The 21,899-nt window shown below is 42.3% G+C and overlaps 1 protein-coding gene across 3 annotated transcripts in view; it reads right to left on the bottom strand.

Annotated features, from left to right (window-relative positions):
• Positions 1-21,899, bottom strand: part of rab15 (RAB15, member RAS oncogene family) — a 55,018-nt gene that overhangs the window by 24,190 nt on the left and 8,929 nt on the right. For all 3 annotated transcript variants that reach the window (XR_009804066.1, XM_061885989.1, XM_061885990.1), the window contains exons 2-4: positions 6,804-6,864; positions 3,012-3,072; positions 70-147 (exon numbers count right to left, since the gene is read on the bottom strand). Coding sequence is in view for 2 of the 3 variants with exons in the window: in XM_061885989.1 (XP_061741973.1) it covers positions 70-147; positions 3,012-3,072; positions 6,804-6,864 (200 nt within the window). In the remaining variant the exon portion in view is untranslated. The remainder of the gene's footprint in view (positions 1-69; positions 148-3,011; positions 3,073-6,803; positions 6,865-21,899) is intronic.

Below are 21,899 nucleotides of genomic sequence, written 5' to 3'. Positions count from 1 at the left end.
CTTTGACTTTCTCCAAAACAAAAAAACAGTCTTCAGCGTTATACTATTCTATTTCTGTGTGCTGCTCACCTCGTCCACGTCGCTGGCCCACTTCATGATGTGCTGGAAGGAGCGCTCGCTCGTGATGTCGTAGACCAGGAAGATTCCCTACAGAGTGACGGAAAGGGAATTCTCCGTTTTAATCAAAGAGACCATCACGTCTCGCGCGGCGTATCGCTGGCCGGAGGGTGCACGCTGGAAAAGGAACACGATGCTCCAATTTCATTAGCGCTTTCCAGTAAAGAGAACATTCAATTCCAGTTGGAGCTTATGTGCAGCCTGCAGGCGCGCGCACGCGCGCACGCACGCACGCACGCACGCCAATAATTCTCTATGGTTGCTTTACATTTTTAACAAGCTCCTCAGCTGTAGGTTGGAAAGCCTTGAATGGGAAGTCCTTTACGGCGCCAGTGTGAGCATCGTCTCATCAACACCATCTTAGTTGTAGTAGATTAGATTAGATAGTATTTTTATTCCTTCAGGAAAATTAAAATTTTCAGCACAATCCCTTTCAAAATCAGACAAACATTACAGGGAGACAGAACAGGATCGCTGACGGGTCTGCCGGCTTCCAGCGCCCCTTACAAAAAAGATGAGATACAGGTAAACAAGTTGGGGGGAATGGGAGAAACAAAATAGAAAATTAAAATAATAAAAAAATACTGCTTAGTAGACAACCGTAGTGTATCCGACCTGGCATCCCCAGTTTATGGTTTGTTTAAGGCAGGAGTGTCAAACTGATTTTAGATCGGGGGCCACATGGAGAAAAATTTACTCCCAAGTTGGTAAAACCACGGCACAATAACTTAAAAATGAAGACAACTTCAGATTGTTTTTTTTGTTTAAAAATAGAACAAGCACATTCTCAATTACTTTGTTTGGGTTTTGTTTTTTTTACACACACATGTTGCGGTTAATAGTATTCTATCTTTATTTGTCGTTATTTATACTTTCAGAATAAATTGTGTGATAATGTTAATAAGTCAACTCATTGGTGTTATTTTCAATCTATCAATCTATTTTATTAGAGCGTATCAAAACACGAATTGGTATGTCAGACTCAGCCCTGTCTTGGTTTAACTCTTATCTTACTGATAGGATGCAGTGCGTCTCCCATAACAGTGTGACCTCGGACTATGTTAAGGTAACGTGTGGAGTTCCCCAGGGTTCGGTCCTTGGTCCTGTACTCTTCAGCATCTACATGCTGCTGCTAGGTGACGTCATACGCAAATACGGTATTAGCTTTCACTGTTATGCTGATGACACCCAACTCTACATGCCCCTAAAGCTGACCAACACGCCGGACTGTAGTCAGTTGGAAGCGTGTCTTAATGAAATTAAACAATGGATGTCCGCTAACTTTTTGCAACTTAACGCCAAAAAAACGGAAATGCTGATTATCGGTCCTGCTAGACACCGACCTCTATTTAATAATACAACTTTAACATTTGACAACCAAATAATAAAACAAGGTGACTCGGTAAAAAATCTGGGTATTATTTTCGACCCAACTCTCTCCTTTGAGTCACACATTAAAAGCGTTACTAAAACGGCCTTCTTTCATCTCCGTAATATCGCTAAAATTCGCTCCATTTTGTCCACTAAAGACGCCGAGATCATTATCCATGCGTTTGTTACGTCTCGTCTCGATTACTGTAACGTATTATTTTCGGGTCTCCCCATGTCTAGCTTTAAAAGATTACAGTTGGTACAAAATGCGGCTGCTAGACTTTTGACAAGAACAAGAAAGTTTGATCACATTACGCCTGTACTGGCTCACCTGCACTGGCTTCCTGTGCACTTAAGATGTGACTTTAAGGTTTTACTAATTACGTATAAAATACTACACGGTCTAGCTCCAGCCTATCTTGCCGATTGTATTGTACCATATATCCCGGCAAGAAATCTGCGTTCAAAAGACTCCGGCTTATTAGTGATTCCTAGAGCCCAAAAAAAGTCTGCGGGCTATAGAGCGTTTTCTGTTCGGGCTCCAGTACTCTGGAATGCCCTCCCGGTAAGTGTTCGAGATGCTACCTCAGTAGAAGCATTTAGGTCTCACCTTAAAACTCATCTGTATAATCTAGCCTTTAAATAGACCTCCTTTTTAGACCAGTTGATCTGCCGCTTCTTTTCTTTCTCCTATGTCCCCCCCTCCCTTGTGGAGGGGGTCCGGTCCGATAACCATGGATGAAGTACTGGCTGTCCAGACTCGAGACCCAGGATGGACCGCTCGTCGGGACCCAGGATGGACCGCTCGCCTGTATCGATTGGGGACATCTCTACGCTGCTGACCCGCCTCCGCTTGAGATGGTCTCCTGTGGACGGGACTCTCGCTGCTGTCTTGGATCCGCTTTGAACTGAACTCTCGCGGCTGTGTTGGAGCCACTATGGATTGAACTTTCACAGTATCATGTTAGACCCGCTCGACATCCATTGTTTTCGGTCCCCAAGAGGGGGGGGGTTGCCCACATCTGAGGTCCTCTCCAAGGTTTCTCATAGTCAGCATTGTCACTGGCGTCCCACTGGATGTGAATTCTCCCTGCCCACTGGGTATGAGTTTTCCTTGCCCTTTTGTGGGTTCTTCCGAGGATGTTGTAGTCGTAATGATTTGTGCAGTCCTTTGAGACATTTGTGATTTGGGGCTATATAAATAAACATTGATTGATTGATTGATAAAAAAATTACAGGATGTTATGTAATTTGCTCATTGTCCTCGACTGCTGCACTAACATGTGGTTTATTTTTTTTTTACATATATAGCATAATCTCCAGATACAAAGAATTGCTATTGCGACATCTAGTGGACACATTTAGAACAGCTTTTCTTTCATTTAAAAATTTCTGCTCATTTTTATACTTTGTAAACTCATCCCGTGGGCCGGATAAAACCTGTTCGGGGGCCTGATCCGGCCCCGTGGGCTGTACGTTTCACACCCTTGGTTTAAGGTATCCAAACAGTAAGAACCGCTCACCTGTGCTCGCCTGTAGTACTGCTTGGTGATGGTCTGGTAGCGTTCCTGGCCTGCAGTGTCCCTGAAGAAAACAACAACCATCAATACAAAATCACGTACAAATTCTGACACACAATTTAGACCTGGGGTGTCAGTGAAAAATGAAAGCATGCAGGGGCCATTTTGATATTTTTAATTTTCAAAACCAATACAATATATATCTATTTTTAACATTTGGGGCTGTCCTCAAGTTCGTTATTTTTTTTGTAAATAAGCCTTTTTTTTTATTTATTTATTATTATTCAATGCCTCTTAAAGGCTTAATTGGCCACATGTGTGGACAGCACCTTTTAGCTCTTATTTCCAAAATTGTGTACACTAGTGAATTGGGGTTTTATGTGCTTATGTGGACCTTTTTACTGTCATCTGGTGGTGTCAGAAGGGTATAACATACAATGGAATTTGGAAAAAAACAACTAAAAAGAATTAGCATGTCACTAAACATTAAGTACACGTTTGTTACTTATGGACTAAGTACATCATATACAAACATGATTCTTAGATTTTCTAATTAGGGTCCAATAGGCTCAAATAGCAAAGAGAAATTCAAAAAAGCATGTAAACAAACAGCTTGGGCCTTAAGAGGTTAAATCTCAAGATCAACTTCAGATCTATCTGTCAATACAAAGTTGTTGTTTTTTACATGTTTTATTCCCTTTTTGTAAAATAAACCCCACAAAGTAGGCAATATTCTCCCCCCTAAAAATTCAAAGTGTTTGGGGCGCATCAGACCACGGGGAAGAACAAAGGACACGGTTGAGAGACTATGTGTCCCAGCTGGCCTGGGAATGCCTCAGGACCCCCGGAAAGAGCTGGACAAAGTAACTGGGGAGAGAGAAGTCTGGGCTTGTCTGCTTAGGCTTCTTCCCCCGCGACCCAACCTCAGATAAGCGGAATAATATTTGATGTGAAGTAATTGGACCCTTAAATAGGTCAATAATTAATTATAACATTAATTTGAGCAATGACAGATTTTTTTTAATAATCCCACTAAAGTTATTGGGGATCCAAAAGGGCTCTATTCATAAAACTGTTCAAAACAACTGATACATTTTTGATTTACTTTCAACGCCTTAATTTCAAGATCAGTGGTTCTTAAACCTTTTTCCACCAAGTACCACCTCAACAAAAAAAAAAAAATGTTTCTCCAAGTACCACCATAATGATCAAAATTAAAATACAGTAGCCTAGTAGGTCTAAATATTCATTAAAAACAAGTGATTCTCTGGCGTACCATTAGATGGAGCCCGAGTGTCAGCTGCGGTACATGTGCCACAGTTTGAGAATCCCTCTTCTGGATTAACTTCAGATCTATCCATCGATTAAGTTTTTATTTTTTTTGTTTTATGCCCTTTTTGTCAAATAAAACCTAGTTTTTGTATATAGCAAACACACAAAAAAATCAATTTACATTCAAACCGCAATTTTTATTCATCCTGATTTTAAATCAATTCATAATTTTCAGAAACCGATTGAAGAAAATAAATAAATAAATAAAAAATATATATATAATTATAATTACTATACCATTTATTACACTGCCAGAATTGTTTTGAGTCGAGAATTGTGTTGAACCGAGAATCGATTCTGAATTAAATCGTCGCCTCAGGAATCGGAATCGACTCGTAAGGTGCCCAAAGATTCACACTCCTAATAGATAACTAATTTTATGCATACAGTAGTCAGATCAACTGGGGATTTTTAAATGGTAAAATAAAATGAAAAACATGACTTGCTATTTTTATTAAGGACGAAAGTTGAATGAGAGATTCAAGCAAAAAAAAAAAAAAAAAATTTTTATTCACTCTTAACCACAGGACTTTTTCGTCCTGGAGCTACTTAACCTGGCTAAAGTTATTTTGAACTGTATTGTAAGCGATCGCAAGTATTAATTATATTATTCACAGTGAGCTCTATTGCAGTTTAACATTAACAACACAATATTTAAACTACTTCCTTTTTTTATTACATACAAATGTTTGATCAAAACCTAGTCAATAATACACAATAAATAAACAAAAACAAAAACTACTATCTGATACTCTTTTAAATCCTTTGTTTTTCCCTTGACGTCCTCCTGTGTCCAAGGAATTATTTTGTAAACAATAACAAAAACAACAACAAAATATTTTGATAAAATATCCACATGTCATGTGCCGACTGTGACAATGCTGACCCACCAACAGTTGTTATATTATCCTCTCTCTAACTCTTATTAACTTAGTGGTTAGCTTGCTCTCGATGTGTAACATGCATAGCTATATCCCCCAGTGATAATGCTTCTTGACAATAATACTAAGAAATGCAGTTTATTTTCAACAATGGGGGTGATTATAATTAGCATGGGTGAGCGGCTCCACACTGTGTATGGAGACACAAAATTAGCTGTTAGCCACCTGTCAATCGGTGGACTAAGAACAAATAAGGAATTCATTGTCAGTGTCTGATTTCACACAAAAAATTATCCCTCGTTGATACAAATACAAAATTGTCCATTTATCCAAAGTGAGGTCAGAGTTTATTGATGTTGGGGTTAAGGTCAGGGATCCTCAGCAATAGACATGCTCTGCTGTCCATTTTAAACAAAGTTGTCTAGTTGTCAATCATTAATGAAGTGAAGTGAATTATATTTATATAGCACTTTTCTCTAGTGCAGTGGTTCTCAAATGGGGGTACTTGAAGGTATGCTAAGGGGTATGTGAGATTTTTTTAAATATTCTAAAAATAGCAACAATTCAAAAATCCTTTATAAATATATTTATTGAATAATACTTCAACAAAATATGAATGTAAGTTCATAAGCTGTGAAAAGAAATACAACAATGCAATATTCAGTGTTGACAGCTAGATTTTTTTTGTGGACATGTTCCATAAAAATTGATGTTAAAGATTTCTTTTTTCGTGAAGAAATGTCTAGAATGAAGTTGATGAATCCAGATGGATCTTTATTACAATCCCCAAAGAGGGCACTTTAAGTTGATGATTACTTCTATGTGTAGAAATATTTATTTATAATTGAATCACTTGTTTATTTTTCAAGTTTTTAGTTATTTTTATATCTTTTTTTCCCGAATAGTTCAAGAAAGACCACTACAAATGAGCAATATTTTGCACTACTATAGAATTGAATAAATCAAAAACTGATGACATAGTGCTGTATTTTACTTCTTTATCTCTTTTTTTCAACCAAAAATGCTTTGCTCTGATTAGGGGGTACTTGAATTGAAAAAATGTTCACAGGGGGTACATCACTGAAAAAAGGTTGAGAACCACTGCTCTAGTGACTCAAAGTGCTTTACATAGTGAAACCCAATATCTAAGTTACATTTAAACCAGTGTGGGTGGCACTGGGAGCAGGTGGGTAAAGTGTCTTGCCCAAGGACACAACGGCAGTGACTAGGATGGCGGAATCGGGAATCGAACCTGGAACCCTCAAGTTGCTGTGCCGCCCCGAAGAGTTAAGAAAGGACCGTTAAAAGAGCAGCCGTTTGTGTCCTGTCTTTATCGGCCTGTGGCACATTCTACAAAATACAGTAACTCCAAAAATATAAATATCACATCTATAATTTTTCAGTATGCGGCATTCAGTGGAAAGAGTTGTGTCACCCTCAGGTTAAAATGTGTGTCTTAACACGGTGTAATGAGAATATATAATATTGTGTCCTTTGCAAAAAAAAGTAATATCCGCTGGGATAGAAAGAGCTTCTGTAGCAATAACAAACACAGAGTCATAGGCGTGTGCGGGCGTCTTACCATATCTGGATGCGCACTTTGATACCGTCTATCAGCAGCGTCTTCATTTTGAAGTCGATCCCTGCAGGAGACAGGAGGCGAGGTGTCGTTAGACAGAATACATTACATCCCAGTCTGAGACGTGGGCCAAATCAATGATGCCAGCATGTCTTCTATAGGCAGAGAGAGATTAGCACGAACATAAACAGCTTGATAAGTCTACAAGAAGATCTGAGGTGAGGTATCGACACATGATCACATGGCGGGCTAAGTTGTGCAGTCCTGTCATTTTATGTGGTCCACTGCATAAAATATGAACCTAGGGAGAGTACCTATGACTTCAGAGTCCCTATGACCTCAGAGGTTCAGCTGTCTTTCAGAAAGCAAACATATATACATATATATATATATATATATATATATATATATATATATATATATATATATATATATATATATATATATATATATATATATATATATACACAGTATATGTATATATATATTAAGGGTGTAACGGTACGTGTATTTGTTTTGAACCGTTTCGGTACGGGGGTTTCGGTTCGGTTCGGAGGTGTACCGAACGAGTTTCCACACGGACATATTAGGTAGCGCACCGCAGGTTGTGTAAACAATGCAGAGCGAGGCACTACACACGGCAGGCTAGGACAACATGCAAAAGCCAGAACTAGAAGACCCTACTGCCTCGTTAAGATCTCCCGTTTGGGAATACTGCGCGGTGCGATACAACAAAGGGGGAAGGAGGTTTGCCGACATTGTTCAGCAGCAGTAGGGTACGCTTCTGCCAACACGTCAAACATGCTATCTCCTTTGAAGCGGCACCACCGCATTCAAGCGGCCTCTCCTCGGCGAGTCAGGCAGGGCTGAAGCAATAACAAATGTTTTTATAGCAGAAGATTCAAGACCATCCATCCATCCATTTTCTACCGCTTGTCCCGTTCGGGGTTGCTGTATTGCATTAAAAACTAGATTTTGACTTACTGCTATGGTGGAAGAACAATAAGCCCATATATCCTCTTACTGCCAAGTTAGCCAGGCTGGGTGTTGGTGAACGTGGACCCCGACTTAAACAATTTGAAAAACTTATTGGGGTGCTTGCATTCAGTGGTCAATTGTACAGAATATGTACAGTACTGTGCAATCTACTAATAAAAGTCTCAATCAATCAGTCAAAAAAAGCACTTTATATGTAGAAAGGTTTTGTCAAGAAACCATTCTGAGCCTTATCTTATCCATCCAACCATCCATTTTTCTACCGCTTATTCCCTTTCGGGGTCGCGGGGGGCGCTGGCGCCTATCTCAGCTACAATCGGGCGGAAGGCAGGGTACACCCTGGACAAGTCGCCACCTCATCGCAGGGCCAAAACAGATAGACAGACAACATTCACACTCACATTCACACACTAGGGCCAATTTAGTGTTGCCAATCAACCTATCCCCAGGTGCATGTCTTTGGAAGTGGGAGGAAACCGGAGTACCCGGAGGGAACCCACGCATTCACGGGGAGGACATGCAAACTCCACAGAGAAAGATCCGGAGCCTGGATTTGAACCCAGGACTGCAGGAACTTCGTATTGTGAGGCAGACGCACTAACCCCTCTGCCACCGTGAAGCCTTATCTTATTTAGTTTTTATTTGATATATATGTTGACCAGATTAACCCTGGCAATGGACCCTGTGTGTATATGTATGTTATGCCATTGTTTACAAATTTGGTAAATTTGGCTTCAGTTGATTGACAGCGCTACAGTTGACTGACATTGCAGCATTGTTAGCACAGTCTCAGGGTGTAAAGTTGTCCATGCAGACTGCAGTGAAACAAAAAAATGAGATAAAGCCAGAAAATCCCAAATATATAGAGACAACTGAGGAAGGCTACAGTATTTATGGATATAAATGCAGGCCTTTTTAATATCAATCAATCAATCAATCAATGTTTACTTATATAGCCCTAAATCACTAGTGTCTCAAAGGGCTGCACAAACCACTATGACATCCTCGGTAGGCCCACATAAGGGCAAGGAAAACTCACACCCAGTGGGACGTCGGTGACAATAATGACCCAGTGGGACGTCGGTGACAATGATGACTATGAGAACCTCGGAGAGGAGGAAAGCAATGGATGTCGAGCGGGTCTAACATGATACTGTGAAAGTTCAATCCATAATGGATCCAACACAGTCGGGAGAGTCCAGTCCAAAGCGGATCCAACACAGCAGCGAGAGTCCCGTTCACAGCGGAGCCAGCAGGAAACCATCCCAAGCGGAGGCGGATCAGCAGCGCAGAGATGTCCCCAGCCGATACACAGGCAAGCAGTACATGGCCACCGGATCGGACCGGACCCCCTCCACAAGGGAGAGTGGGACATAGAAGAAAAAGAAAAGAAACGGCAGATCAACTGGTCTAAAAAGGGAGTCTATTTAAAGGCTAAAGTATACATATGAGTTTTAAGGTGAGACTTAAATGCTTCTACTGAGGTGGCATCTCGAACTGTTACCGGGAGGGCATTCCAGAGTACTGGAGCCCGAACGGAAAACGCTCTATAGCCCGCAGACTTTTTTTGGGCTTTGGAAATCACTAATAAGCCGGAGTCCTTTGAACGCAGATTTCTTGCCGGGACATATGGTACAATACAATCGGCAAGATAGGCTGGAGCTAGACCGTGTAGTATTTTATACGTAAGTAGTAAAACCTTAAAGTCACATCTTAAGTGCACAGGAAGCCAGTGCAGGTGAGCCAGTACAGGCGTAATGTGATCAAACTTTCTTGTTCTTGTCAAAAGTCTAGCAGCCGCATTTTGTACCAACTGTAATCTTTTAATGCTAGACATGGGGAGACCCGAAAATAATACGTTACAGTAGTCGAGGCGAGATGTAACAAACGCATGGATAATGATCTCAGCGTCTTTAGTGGACAGAATGGAGCGAATTTTAGCGGTGCATTATAGGGTGCATTCATTATTCAAGTGCTTCCCTGAAGCAATTAATGTAATCAGGTCATTACCAGGAAGTCTGCCGCTTGCACACACACCATTGTAGGCAACAGAACAATATGACGGAGTGAAAACCTTGACTAAACGATGTGACTTGTGAAAGACGTGGTCCCACGTCCAACACAGATTAGTCAGCTTGGGAGGAAATGCAGGCCAGCACACTTGCTTACAGATGGACGCTTCATTGCCTATTAGGAACATTTTAATTATCGTATTTGTAGGTCTATAATACTGCATTGAGCTGAAAATAAGAAAACCACTTATTTTTCAAGACAAAATTACTAATTAAAAATACAAAAAAACGTTAGATTTATTTTATGCCTGACCCTTGTTGGATGACCCTGCTTTATTCATCGACATTATCTTAAAATTGACGTCGCAACTTCCCCTCTGATATTCGCTAACTTGCCCAACCTTTGAGCTTAGCTGTGTCAGGGCTGCATCTCTCCCCTGGTGTGAGTGACTGGAAGAAAAGCTGTTACTCAAAATGGTTTGTCACCACATCTTGGTGTGAATGTATAAATCTTGTAATAAGTAAAATTTGTTGTTTTTTTCTCTGAAAAAACCCCCGTCATTATCTTATTCCTATATTTAGATCAAAAGTAGTATTAGGTTTGCAATTCCTATTCATTTTGATGATGAAATCATTTCTGATTTTTGTTTTGATACGATAAAAGAAGAAAAAAAAAAAAATTCAAAAAATATATTTTTAGACCTACCTAAACTTACTTTGGTAAATTGTAATCTGTTTTGAATAGGTTTTATATAATATTAAATAGTGATCATTTAAAGAACTATATGGCGAGAATCTTTTTGAACGGAGAATCGTGTTTAATCGAGAATAAGTCTAGAATCTAGCACTGGACTCAGTCGAACTTTAACCTTAGCCAGTGTTTCCTACATCTCCTCCTTCATCCATCCATCCATCCATTTTCTACCGCTTATTCCCTTTCGGGGTCGCGGGGGGCGCTGGCGCCTATCTCAGCTACAATCGGGCGGAAGGCGGGGTACACCCTGGACAAGTCGCCACCTCATCACAGGGCCAACACAGATAGACAGACAACATTCACACTCACATTCACACACTAGGGTCAATTTTAGTGTTGCCAATCAACCTATCCCCCGGTGCATGTCTTCGGAAGTGGGAGGAAGCCGGAGTACCCGGAGGGAACCCACGCATTCAGCCGAACACAAATGACGGTGAGCCGCTTGGTCTCACCATGTCATTCGGGATGTTGTGTGGTGGTAAAAGTCAAGTAAAAATGAGATTTCTGGTGGCGATCACCGGTGTCCATTTTGTATACGGTCTTGGCAAATCAAGACAAAAAACAACGGCTGTAGTAGACAAGGCTGCCGAGGCGAGGACGAAAGGCTAGGGCATGGCAAGGAGGGCTTCATTTACGTCGAAGAACTTCAGCTCTCAAAGGCAGACAAAAATTGGCTTGAAGATATGACTTTACAGCAAAATCTATGGCAAATGTTTACCAAAGAATTATCATTACATGTTATGTAGACCAAAAGGAAGTTTTAAAATTAGAAACAAATCACAATAAGACCGCTTTTTAAAAAAGTGATGAGTTCCTCCTTGTATTTATGAGTTTCTGTTTGTTTTCTCATGTGCAAAATGCGGCCGGGTCATCTGCAAATAATTTACAACTTTAAATCCTTTGTAACTTTAAAGGTGTCATTTGTATAGAGAGTGAACAATTTGGTCCCAGTATTGATCCCTGGGGTACGCCGCAAGATGTATATAGAGCGGTAGATGTGTGTTCGCCTAGCGTCACGTATTTTGCATCCTGTTGGTTAAGTAGCTCCTTACCCAGCGAGGTTACGATACATACCGCCACCTACTGTACGGTCCACAAGTTACATTCACTCAGTTGTAGACTGTGAACACCATCGCGGAATATCGAAATAACGCGCTAAATATCGCAGTTAACGCGATAATTTTGACAAGCCGTATCATCTGCAAATAGTACTAACTTTATGTTTTTTGTAAAATTACAATGAACATTTGTATAGAAATTTAACAATTTTGGTCACAGTATTGTACGCCGCAAGATGTATTTAGAGCCGTAGACGTGTGTTCATCTAGCTCGGAGTCGGCTCCAGATTTAGCGCCGCCCCGGTGGCCTCAAAAGTGTTTGAAAAATTAAAAAAGATGGGGGAATATATATATATATATATATTTTTTTTTTTTCATTAGTTTTTTGTAGGAGGACAAACATGTCCAAACCTTCCTAATTGTTACAAAGCTCACCGTTTGATATGTTGTTGAGAGGATTTGGCGAGCGTCGTTTTGCCCTACTAATTTCGGCGGGCCTCGAGCTCAACGACTGACGCAACAGTTTGTTTACATGTACAACTTTCTCCGACGCTGCCACGGAAAGACGTGTTTAATGCCACTCCTTCTTTGTCGCATTTGTCTACCAAACGTTTTATGCTGTGCGTGAATGCACAAATGTTAATTTTGTTAATGTTATTGACTTGTCCATCCATTCATCCATCCATTTTCTACCGATGTTATTTAGGCTAACTGTATGTACTGTACATATTGTATCTATGCCTCGTTTGTAGGTTTACTTGAGCTAATTTAATTTCCTTTATTTAGGTCTTCTGTGTATTCAATTGATATTTTTATGTCTCGACACATTTTCTGTATGTAATATTGGCCCACATTTCTGCTAGTTGTTTGTGTGCCATGTTGTTCCAGACCACAGCAAACGTTACCCATCCCATCCATCCATTTCCTACCGCTTATTCCCTTTGGGGTCACGGGGGGCGCTGGTTCCTATCTCAGCTACAATCGGGTGGAAGGCGGGGTACACCTTGGACAAGTCGCCACTTCATCGCAGAAAAGTTACCCAGCTTGCACAGGTTGTAATTATTCCATTAGAAGAAAAGAGCCTGTGGTTTCCTTTAACTTGGACACACACATCTATACCTTTGGCCACTCTAAGCCAGTAATTTCCAGGATTTATCTCACCCTCCGAGAACTTTTACTGAGGTTTTCTAAATGATGTTAAAATGCGTAGAATAAATATTACATTTCAACATTTCTGTCAACAAAGATTTGCATCAGCCTTCGACACAATAGTTATTTTGATAATAGGCTAATAAAGCTAATATAGTCACATACAGTACATGATGTTTGGCCTTCTTTAAAAGACTTGTACAATACTTTAAATGTTTGTGGCTCTAGACCAGGGGTACCAATTTTTTGAAACCAAGAGCTACTTCTTGGGTACTGATTAATGCGAAGGGCAACCATTTTGATACACACTTAAATAAATTGCCAGAAATAGCAAATTTGTTCAATTTACCTTTAATAAATAATTCTATATATACAAAAAAAATGGGTATTTCTGTCTGTCATTCCATGGTACATTTTTTTTCCTTTTACAGGTTTTTAATTCTATGGAATTACAACAAAATGAACTCAGATTTCCCTCGCCCGGACGCGGGTCACCGGGGCCCCGCTCTGGAGCCAGGCCCGGAGTTGGGGCACGATGGCGAGCGCCTGGTGGCCGGGCCTGTCCCCATGGGGCCCGGCCGGGCACATCCCGAAGAGGTAACGTGGGTCATCCCTCAAATGGGCTCACCACTCATAGGAGGGGCCATAGAGGTCGGGTGCATTGTGAGCTGGGCGGCAGCCGAAGGCAGGGCACTTGGCGGTCCGATCCTCGGCTACAGAAGCTAGCTCTTGGGACGTGGAACGTCACCTCACTGGGGGGGAAGGAGCCTGAGCTAGTCCGCGAGGTAGAGAAGTTCCGGCTGGATATAGTCGGACTCACCTCGACGCACAGCAAGGGCTCTGGAACCAGTTCTCTCGAGAGGGACTGGACCCTCTTCCACTCTGGCGTTACCGACAGTGAGAGGCAACGGGCTGGGGTGGCAATTCTCGTTGCCCCCCGGCTCAAAGCCTGCACGTTTGAGTTCAACCCAGTGGACGAGAGGGTAGCTTCCCTTCGCCTTCGGGTGGGGGGACGGGTCCTGACTGTTGTTTGTACTTACGCACCAAACAGCAGTTCAGAATACCCACCCTTTTTGGGTACACTCGAGGGAGTACTGGAAAGTGCTCCCCCGGGTGATTCCCTTGTCCTACTGGGAGACTTCAACGCTCATGTTGGCAACGACAGTGAAACCTGGAGAGGCGTGATTGGGAAGAATGGTCTCCCGGATCTAAACCCGAGTGGTGTTTTGTTATTGGACTTTTGTGCTCGTCACGGATTGTCCATAACAAACACCATGTTCAAACATAAGGGTGTCCATATGTGCACTTGGCACCAGGACACCCTAGGCCGCAGTTCCATGATTGACTTTGTAGTCGTATCATCGGATTTGCGGCCTCATGTTTTGTACACTCGGGTGAAGAGAGGGGCGGAGCTTTCTACCGATCACCACCTGGTGGTGAGTTGGCTGCGATGGTGGGGGAGGATGCCGGACAGACCTGGCAGGCCCAAACGCATTGTGAGGGTCTGCTGGGAACGTCTGGCAGAGTCTCCTGTCAGAGAGAGTTTCAATTCACACCTCCGGGAGAACTTTGAACATGTCACGAGGGAGGTGCTGGATATTGAGTCCGAGTGGACCATGTTCCGAACCTCTATTGTCGAGGCGGCTGATTGGAGCTGTGGCCGCAAGGTTGTTGGTGCCTGTCGTGGCGGTAATCCCAGAACCCGTTGGTGGACACCAGCAGTGAGGGATGCCGTCAAGCTGAAGAAGGAGTCCTATCGGGTTCTTTTGGCTCATAGGACTCCGGAGGCAGTGGACGGGTACCGACGGGCCAAGCGGTGTGCAGCTTTAGCGGTAGCCGAGGCAAAAACTCGGACATGGGAAGAGTTCGGGGAAGCCATGGAAAACGACTTCCGGACGGCTTCGAAGCGATTCTGGACCACCATACGCCGCCTCAGGAAGGGGAAGCAGTGCACTATCAACACCGTGTATGGTGCGGATGGTGTTCTGCTGACTTCGACTGCGGATGTTGTGGATCGGTGGAGGGAATACTTCGAAGACCTCCTCAATCCCACCAACACGTCTGCCTTTGAGGAAGCGGTGCCTGGGGAATCTGTGGTGGACTCTCCTATTTCTGGGGCTGAGGTCGCTGAGGTAGTTAAAAAGCTCCTCGGCGGCAAGGCCCCGGGGGTGGATGAGATCCGCCCGGAGTTCCTTAAGGCTCTGGATGCTGTGGGGCTGTCTTGGTTGACAAGACTCTGCAGCATCGCGTGGACATCGGGGGCGGTACCTCTGGATTGGCAGACCGGGGTGGTGGTCCCTCTCTTTAAGAAGGGGGACCGGAGGGTGTGTTCCAACTATCGTGGGATCACACTGCTCAGCCTTCCCGGTAAGGTTTATTCAGGTGTACTGGAGAGGAGGCTACGCCGGATAGTCGAACCTCGGATTCAGGAGGAACAGTGTGGTTTTCGTCCTGGTCGTGGAACCGTGGACCAGCTCTATACTCTCGGCAGGGTTCTTGAGGGTGCATGGGAGTTTGCCCAACCAGTCTACATGTGCTTTGTGGACTTGGAGAAGGCATTCGACCGTGTCCCTCGGGAAGTCCTGTGGGGAGTGCTCAGAGAGTATGGGGTACCGAACTGTCTTATTGTGGCAGTCCGCTCCCTGAATGATCAGTGCCAGAGCTTGGTCCGCATTGCTGGCAGTAAGTCGGACACGTTTCCAGTGAGGGTTGGACTCCGCCAAGGCTGTCCTTTGTCACCGATTCTGTTCATAACTTTTATGGACAGAATTTCTAGGCGCAGCCAAGGCGTTGAGGGGATCCGGTTTGGTGGCCACGGGATTAGATCTCTGCTTTTTGCAGATGATGTAGTCCTGATGGCTTCATCTGGCTGGGATCTTCAGCTCTCACTGGATCGGTTCGCAGCCGAGTGTGAAGCGACCGGAATGAGAATCAGCACCTCCAAGTCAGAGTCCATGGTTCTCGCCCGGAAAAGGGTGGAGTGCCATCTCCGGGTTGGGGAGGAGACCCTGCTCCAAGTGGAGGAGTTCAAGTACCTAGGAGTCTTGTTCACGAATGGGGGAGGAATGGATCGTGAGATCGACAGGCGGATCGGTGCGGCGTCTACAGTAATGCGGACGTTGTATCGATCCGTTGTGGTGAAGAAGGAGCTGAGCCAGAAGGCAAAGCTCTCAATTTACCGGTCGATCTACGTTCCCATCCTCACCTATGGTCATGAGCTCTGGGTCATGACCGAAAGGATAAGATCACGGGTACAAGCGGCCGAAATGAGTTTCCTCCGCCGGGTGGCGGGGCTCTCCCTTAGAGATAGGGTGAGAAGCTCTGCCATCCGGGAGGAGCTCAACGTAAAGCCGCTGCTCCTCCACATCGAGAGGAGCCAGATGAGGTGGTTCGGGCATCTGGTCAGGATGCCACCCGAACGCCTCCCTAGGGAGGTGTTTAGGGCACGTCCAGCTGGTAGGAGGCCACGGGGAAGACCCAGGACACGTTGGGAAGACTATGTCTCCCGGCTGGCCTGGGAACGCCTCGGGATCCCCCGGGAAGAGCTAGACGAAGTGGCTGGAGAGAGGGAAGTCTGGGCTTCCCTGCTTAGGCTGCTGCCCCCGCGACCCGACCTCGGATAAGCGGAAGATGATGGATGGATGGATGGATGGAGGTTTTTTGTAGAGAATAAATGATGAAAAAAACACTTATTGAACGGTTTAAAAGAGGATAAAACACCAAAAAAATGAACATTTAATTTTGAAACAGTTTATATTCAATTTCGACTCTTTAAAATTCAAAATTTAACCGGAAAAAATGAAGAGAAAAACTAGCTAATTCAAATCTTTTTGAAAAAATTAAAAGAAGAATTTATGGAACATCATTAGTAATTTTTCCTGATTAAGATCATTTTTAGAATTTTGATGACATGTTTTAAACAGGTTAGAATCCAATCTGCACTTTGTTATAATATATAACAAATTGGACCAAGCTATATTTCTAACAAAGACAAATCATTATTTCTTCTCGATTTTCCAGAACAAAAAATTTAAAATAAATTCAAAAGACTTTGAAATAAGATTTAAATTTGATTCTACAGATTTTCTAGATGTGCCAGAATATTTTTGGGGGATTTTAATCATAATGAGTCTGAAGAAATATTTCACAAATATTCTTCATCGAAAAAACAGAAGCTAAAATGAAGAATTAAATTAAAATGTATTTATAATTCTTTACAATAATAACAAAACAAAAAAATACTTGAACATTGATTTAAATTGTCAGGAAACAAAAGGAAGGAATCTAAAAGGTAAAAAAAGTGTTTAAAAATCCTAAAATCATTTTTAAGGTTGTAATTTTTCTCTAAAATTGTCTTTCTGAAAGTCATAAGAAGCAAGGTAAAAAAAATTAATGAATTTATTTAAACAAGTGAAGACCAAGTTTTTGAAATATTTTCTCAGATTTTCAAATTTTATTTGAGTTTTATCTCTCAGAATTAAAAATGTCGAGCAAAGCGAGACCAGCTTGCTATTAAATAAATAAGTTTTAAAAATAGAGGCAGTTCACTGGTAAGTGCTGCTATTTGAGCTATTTTTAGAACAGGCCGGCGGGCTACTCATCTGGTCCTTAAGGGCTACCTGGTGCCCGCGGGCACCGCGTTGGTGACCCCCGCTCTACACAGATTTGTTTTCGTGTTTTTGGTCCAATTTTGCTATTTCAACATTTTGGGTTGCTGACCCTTGGCTTAGCTTCAAGTGTTTCATCCTGTTGGTAGCTTCTTACCCAATGTTAAAAAGTGGCATTATAATACATAACGCCCCCTGTTGTACAGAGTTGCAACAGCAAGCTACATGCACACACCTGTAGAGCGATCTGTGTTTAGAATTCTAAACAGTAACATACATTAGTAACTCAAGCAACGTGTTAGCTCTTAGCTTATATTGCAGCCTGAAAAGGCATGAGAAGTCCCTTTGGTTCTGTCTGATTAGCTCTTCCTGAGGTCTTAACGTGTGGTTGCCAGGCAACCAGCTGCGCCCCTGCTTATGTCCGCCTTACTACCATCTTTCCTGGCAAACCATGGCCAAAAGTGTAGCGTGAAATTCCTTGCTGATGCTCGGTTATTTCTCGCTAATAGACACCCGTGGCAACACGGAGCAAAGGCCGTGACCCAAACATCGCCGGGGTCGCCGGCGCTCATTCATCTTATGAACACAAGGCGGAGCTGCGCGTATGTTTTATGGCCGTTGTGACGTGCGGCGTCTCTGAGGAGTGCGGACTCAATTAAACGAGTCCGCACTTCCTCTTCTCAGCAACAGTTGCACTTTACTAAAAAAATACACATGACACAACTACCTATGCATTAATCAATCTTAATGTCATTCCCTGTAATGTTCACTTATTTTTACGCTTCAGATACATGGGGTGCAGCTGTGAATCCGATCACTGATGAGTTTTCATCACATTATTTACACCTGCATGGCTGTTAGGAATGGTCAAATTGTTACTTATGAACTTGACGTTAAGTCCTGTGTAACTTAAAAGACGTCTTTTATTTAGAGAGGGAAATTATTTTGGCCCTAGTATTGATCCCTGGGGTACAGCGCAAGATATGGAACAGGCATGGCGCATGCGGTCACATCTTTCCCAATGCCCTGACCCACCAACAGAACATTTCAGGAATGCAAACACGCGAAATGTAGTTAGCATGTTGCCAAAATGTACTCCTGCAAAATTAGCTAAAGTTGGCAAGCTAATGTTATCTTGCCAGCATCTAACAGTTAGCATGTGTTAAACACCAGGTTTAGGACGCCGAGGTGTGTGGCTGTAAAATAAACCCCCAAATTTAGCATACTAACAGTTAGCATGTGTCAAGCCCCAGGTTATATTACTCTTGTCAAACTGTGACTTGGATTAAGGTTGTTTCTTCGACGCAAAGGGAATTTGGCACAAGCGAGACGTGAATGTGAGTACATCTTTTTATTTTAACACTACAACTAACAAAAGACAAACAAAAAGCGCTCACAATGGAGGTGCAAAACTTGGCTATGGAAATAAACACTTGCACTGTGGCATAAACTATGGACATAAACAAAAAGACTTAGCACAAAGACATTTAACTGAACTATAAACAAAAACTTACATGACATGGAACTGTGAACGAGGGCATGAAGGTATGAACAGCATGGATGGGAGAAGATGCCAGGACGAAGACAGAAAAAGAATGACTTAAATAGCAGCTGTGATGATTAGTGAAAACAGGTGTGAGGCTGAGGACAGGGACGTGACTAGGAGACCAAGTGAAACTAATGGGTTGGCATGGAAACAAAAACAAACCAGGAAGTGCAAAGACAGAACTAAATGTCCCAAAAACTAAACATAACCAGACCAAACATGGCAAAAAACAAAACAATCTTACAGGCGTGACAACTTTGAGGTGTTTGGCTGCAAAATTATCAGAAAAAGTTAGCAAGCTAACAGTGAGCACTTATCAAGCACTTGGTTATGTGAGTCTGAGGTGTACGGCTGCAAATTTAGCCAAAAATGTTAGCCTGCTAAAAGTTAGCATGTGTCAGGTACCAAGTTGTATAACTCGGAGGTATACGGCTGCAAAGTTATCTGAAAAAGTTAGCGTGCTAATGTTATCGTGCTAGCATGCCAACAGTTAGCATGTGTCGAGCACCACGTTATATGGGTCTGGGGTGTATGGCTGCAAAATTATCTGAATATGTTAGCATGTGTCAAGTACCAAATTATATGACTGTGTACGGTTGCAAAATTATCTGAAAGAGTTAGCATGCTAACACTTACCAAGTGTCAAGCACCAAGTTATATGATTCTGAATGTGTACGGCTGCAAAATTATTTGAAAAGGTTAGCATACTAACAGTTAGCATTTTCCAGGTACAAAGTTATATGACTCTGAGGTGTACTAATGCAAAAATAGCTTAACAAGTTTGCATGCTAATGTTACCATGCCAGCATGCTGACAGTTAGCAGTGTCAAGCACCAAGTTAAATCAGTCTTAGGTGAATGGCTGCAAAATTATCGGAAATGGCTAGCATGCTAACAGTTAGCATTTGTCAGGTACAAAGTTATATGATTCTGAGATGTAAGGCTGAAAATTATCTGGAAAAGTTAGCGCGCTAATGTTGTCATGCCAACATGCTAACAGTTAGCATTTGTCAGGAACAAATATAAATAACTCAGAGATGTACGGCTGCAAAGTTATCTGAAAAAGTTAGCATGCTAACCAAGTTATATGACTGAGGTGTATGGCTGCAAAATCAACCAAACATGTTAGCATCTTAACAGTTAGCATGTGTCAGGTATCAAGTTACATTACTTTGGGGTGTACAACTGCAAAAGTATCTGACAAAGTTAGCATGCTAACAGTGTGTGTCAGGTACCAGGTTATATAACTCTGAGGTGTACGGCTGCAAAATCATCCAAAAATGTTAGCATACTAACAGTTAGCATGTGTCAAGCACCAAGTTGTATGACTCTGGAGGTGTATGGCTGCAAAATCTTCCAAACATTTTAGCATACTAACAGTTAGCATGTGTCATGCACCAAGTTGTATGACTCCGAGGAGTACGGCTGCAAAATCCTCCAAACAATAGCAGGCTAACAGTTAGCATGTGTCAGGAACCAAGTTGTATGACTGAGGTGTACAACTGAAAAAAAATATCTGACAAAGTTAGCATGCTAACACTTACCATGTGTAAAGTAACAAGTTATATGACACTGAGGTGTACAACTGAAAAAAATTATCTGTCAAAGTTAGCATGCTAACACTTACCATGTGTAAAGTAACAAGTTATATGACTCTGAGGTGTTCGGCTGCTGTCAAACTTGGACTTGGTCTTGGGTTGTTTTCCCGAGGTGCAAAGCGAATGGAGTGGAAACGGCGTGAAGGTAAAGACATCTTTATTTTAACACTAAAACTAAAAACAGGAACCAACAAAAAGCGCCCACAATGGCGGTACAAATACTGGGCTATGAAACAAAAGACTAGCACAAAGGCAATTAACTCTAAACATGAAACAAAAACTTGCACTGTGGCATAAATAACAAGAAAACTTACTGTGACAAGGGTATGAGAAAAGCAGCATGGATATCATGGGTGCAGGAGGTTATGTTGCCAGACTGACTACCTGGTAACTGTGGCTTAAATAATGAACATGATAAGTGCAAACAGGTGTGAGACAAGACAGGTGAACCGATTGGTCGTCATGGTGACAAAACAGGGAGTGAAAAAAAAGGAACTTAAAGAGTCCAAAGGTCAAAAGCACCTGGTATTCCTAGGCAGTCTCCCATCCAAGTACTAACCAGGCCAGACACTGCTTAGCTTTGAGAACAAACGAGATGGGGGATGCTCAGGGTAGTATGGCCATACAAACTCATGATCAGACATGACAGATGAAAACTAATGAGTTGGCATGGTAACAAGACAAACAAGGAAATGCAAAACAGAACTAAATGTCCAAAAAAACTAAACCGAACATGACCAAAACAAAACATGATCCATAGGTGTAACAGGTGCAAAATTATCCAAACAAGTTAGCATGTGTCAGGCACCAAGTTCTATGACTCTGGGGTGTACGACTGCAAAATTATCTGACAAAGTTAGCATACTAATAGTTAGCATGTGTCAGGTATCCAGTTATATGATTCTGAGCTGTATGGCTGCAAAATCATCCAAACAGGTTAGCATGCTAACAGTTACAATGTGTCAAGTATCAAGTTATATGACTCTGAGGTGTACGGCTGCAAAATTATCCAAACACGTAAGCATGCTAACAGTTAGAATGTGTCAGGCATCAAGTTATATGACACTGAGGTGTACGGCTGCAAAATCATCCAAACAATTTAGCATGCTAACAGTTAGCATGTGTCATGTACCAAGTTGTATGACAAGTTGTACGGCAGCAGCTCCACATAGTGCATCCTTTTGGTTAAGTAGCTCATGTGAAATATGAAGTTATATCATGCTACATAACGCCACCTATTGCACAGAGTTGTAACAACAAGCCACAACCACACACTTGTAGACTGGGAACATTCTAAATATTGCAATTAACGTGAACATTTGACACCCTTCACAGAGCTAAAGGCAGTCAAATAGTACTAACTTCAAATCCTTTGTACCT

Source organism: Nerophis ophidion, linkage group LG24, assembly GCF_033978795.1.
Source record: "Nerophis ophidion isolate RoL-2023_Sa linkage group LG24, RoL_Noph_v1.0, whole genome shotgun sequence".
Lineage (NCBI taxonomy): Eukaryota > Metazoa > Chordata > Actinopteri > Syngnathiformes > Syngnathidae > Nerophis > Nerophis ophidion.
The sequence above is the reverse complement of the archived record's forward strand: the minus strand, read 5'-3'. Positions and strand labels throughout refer to the sequence as shown.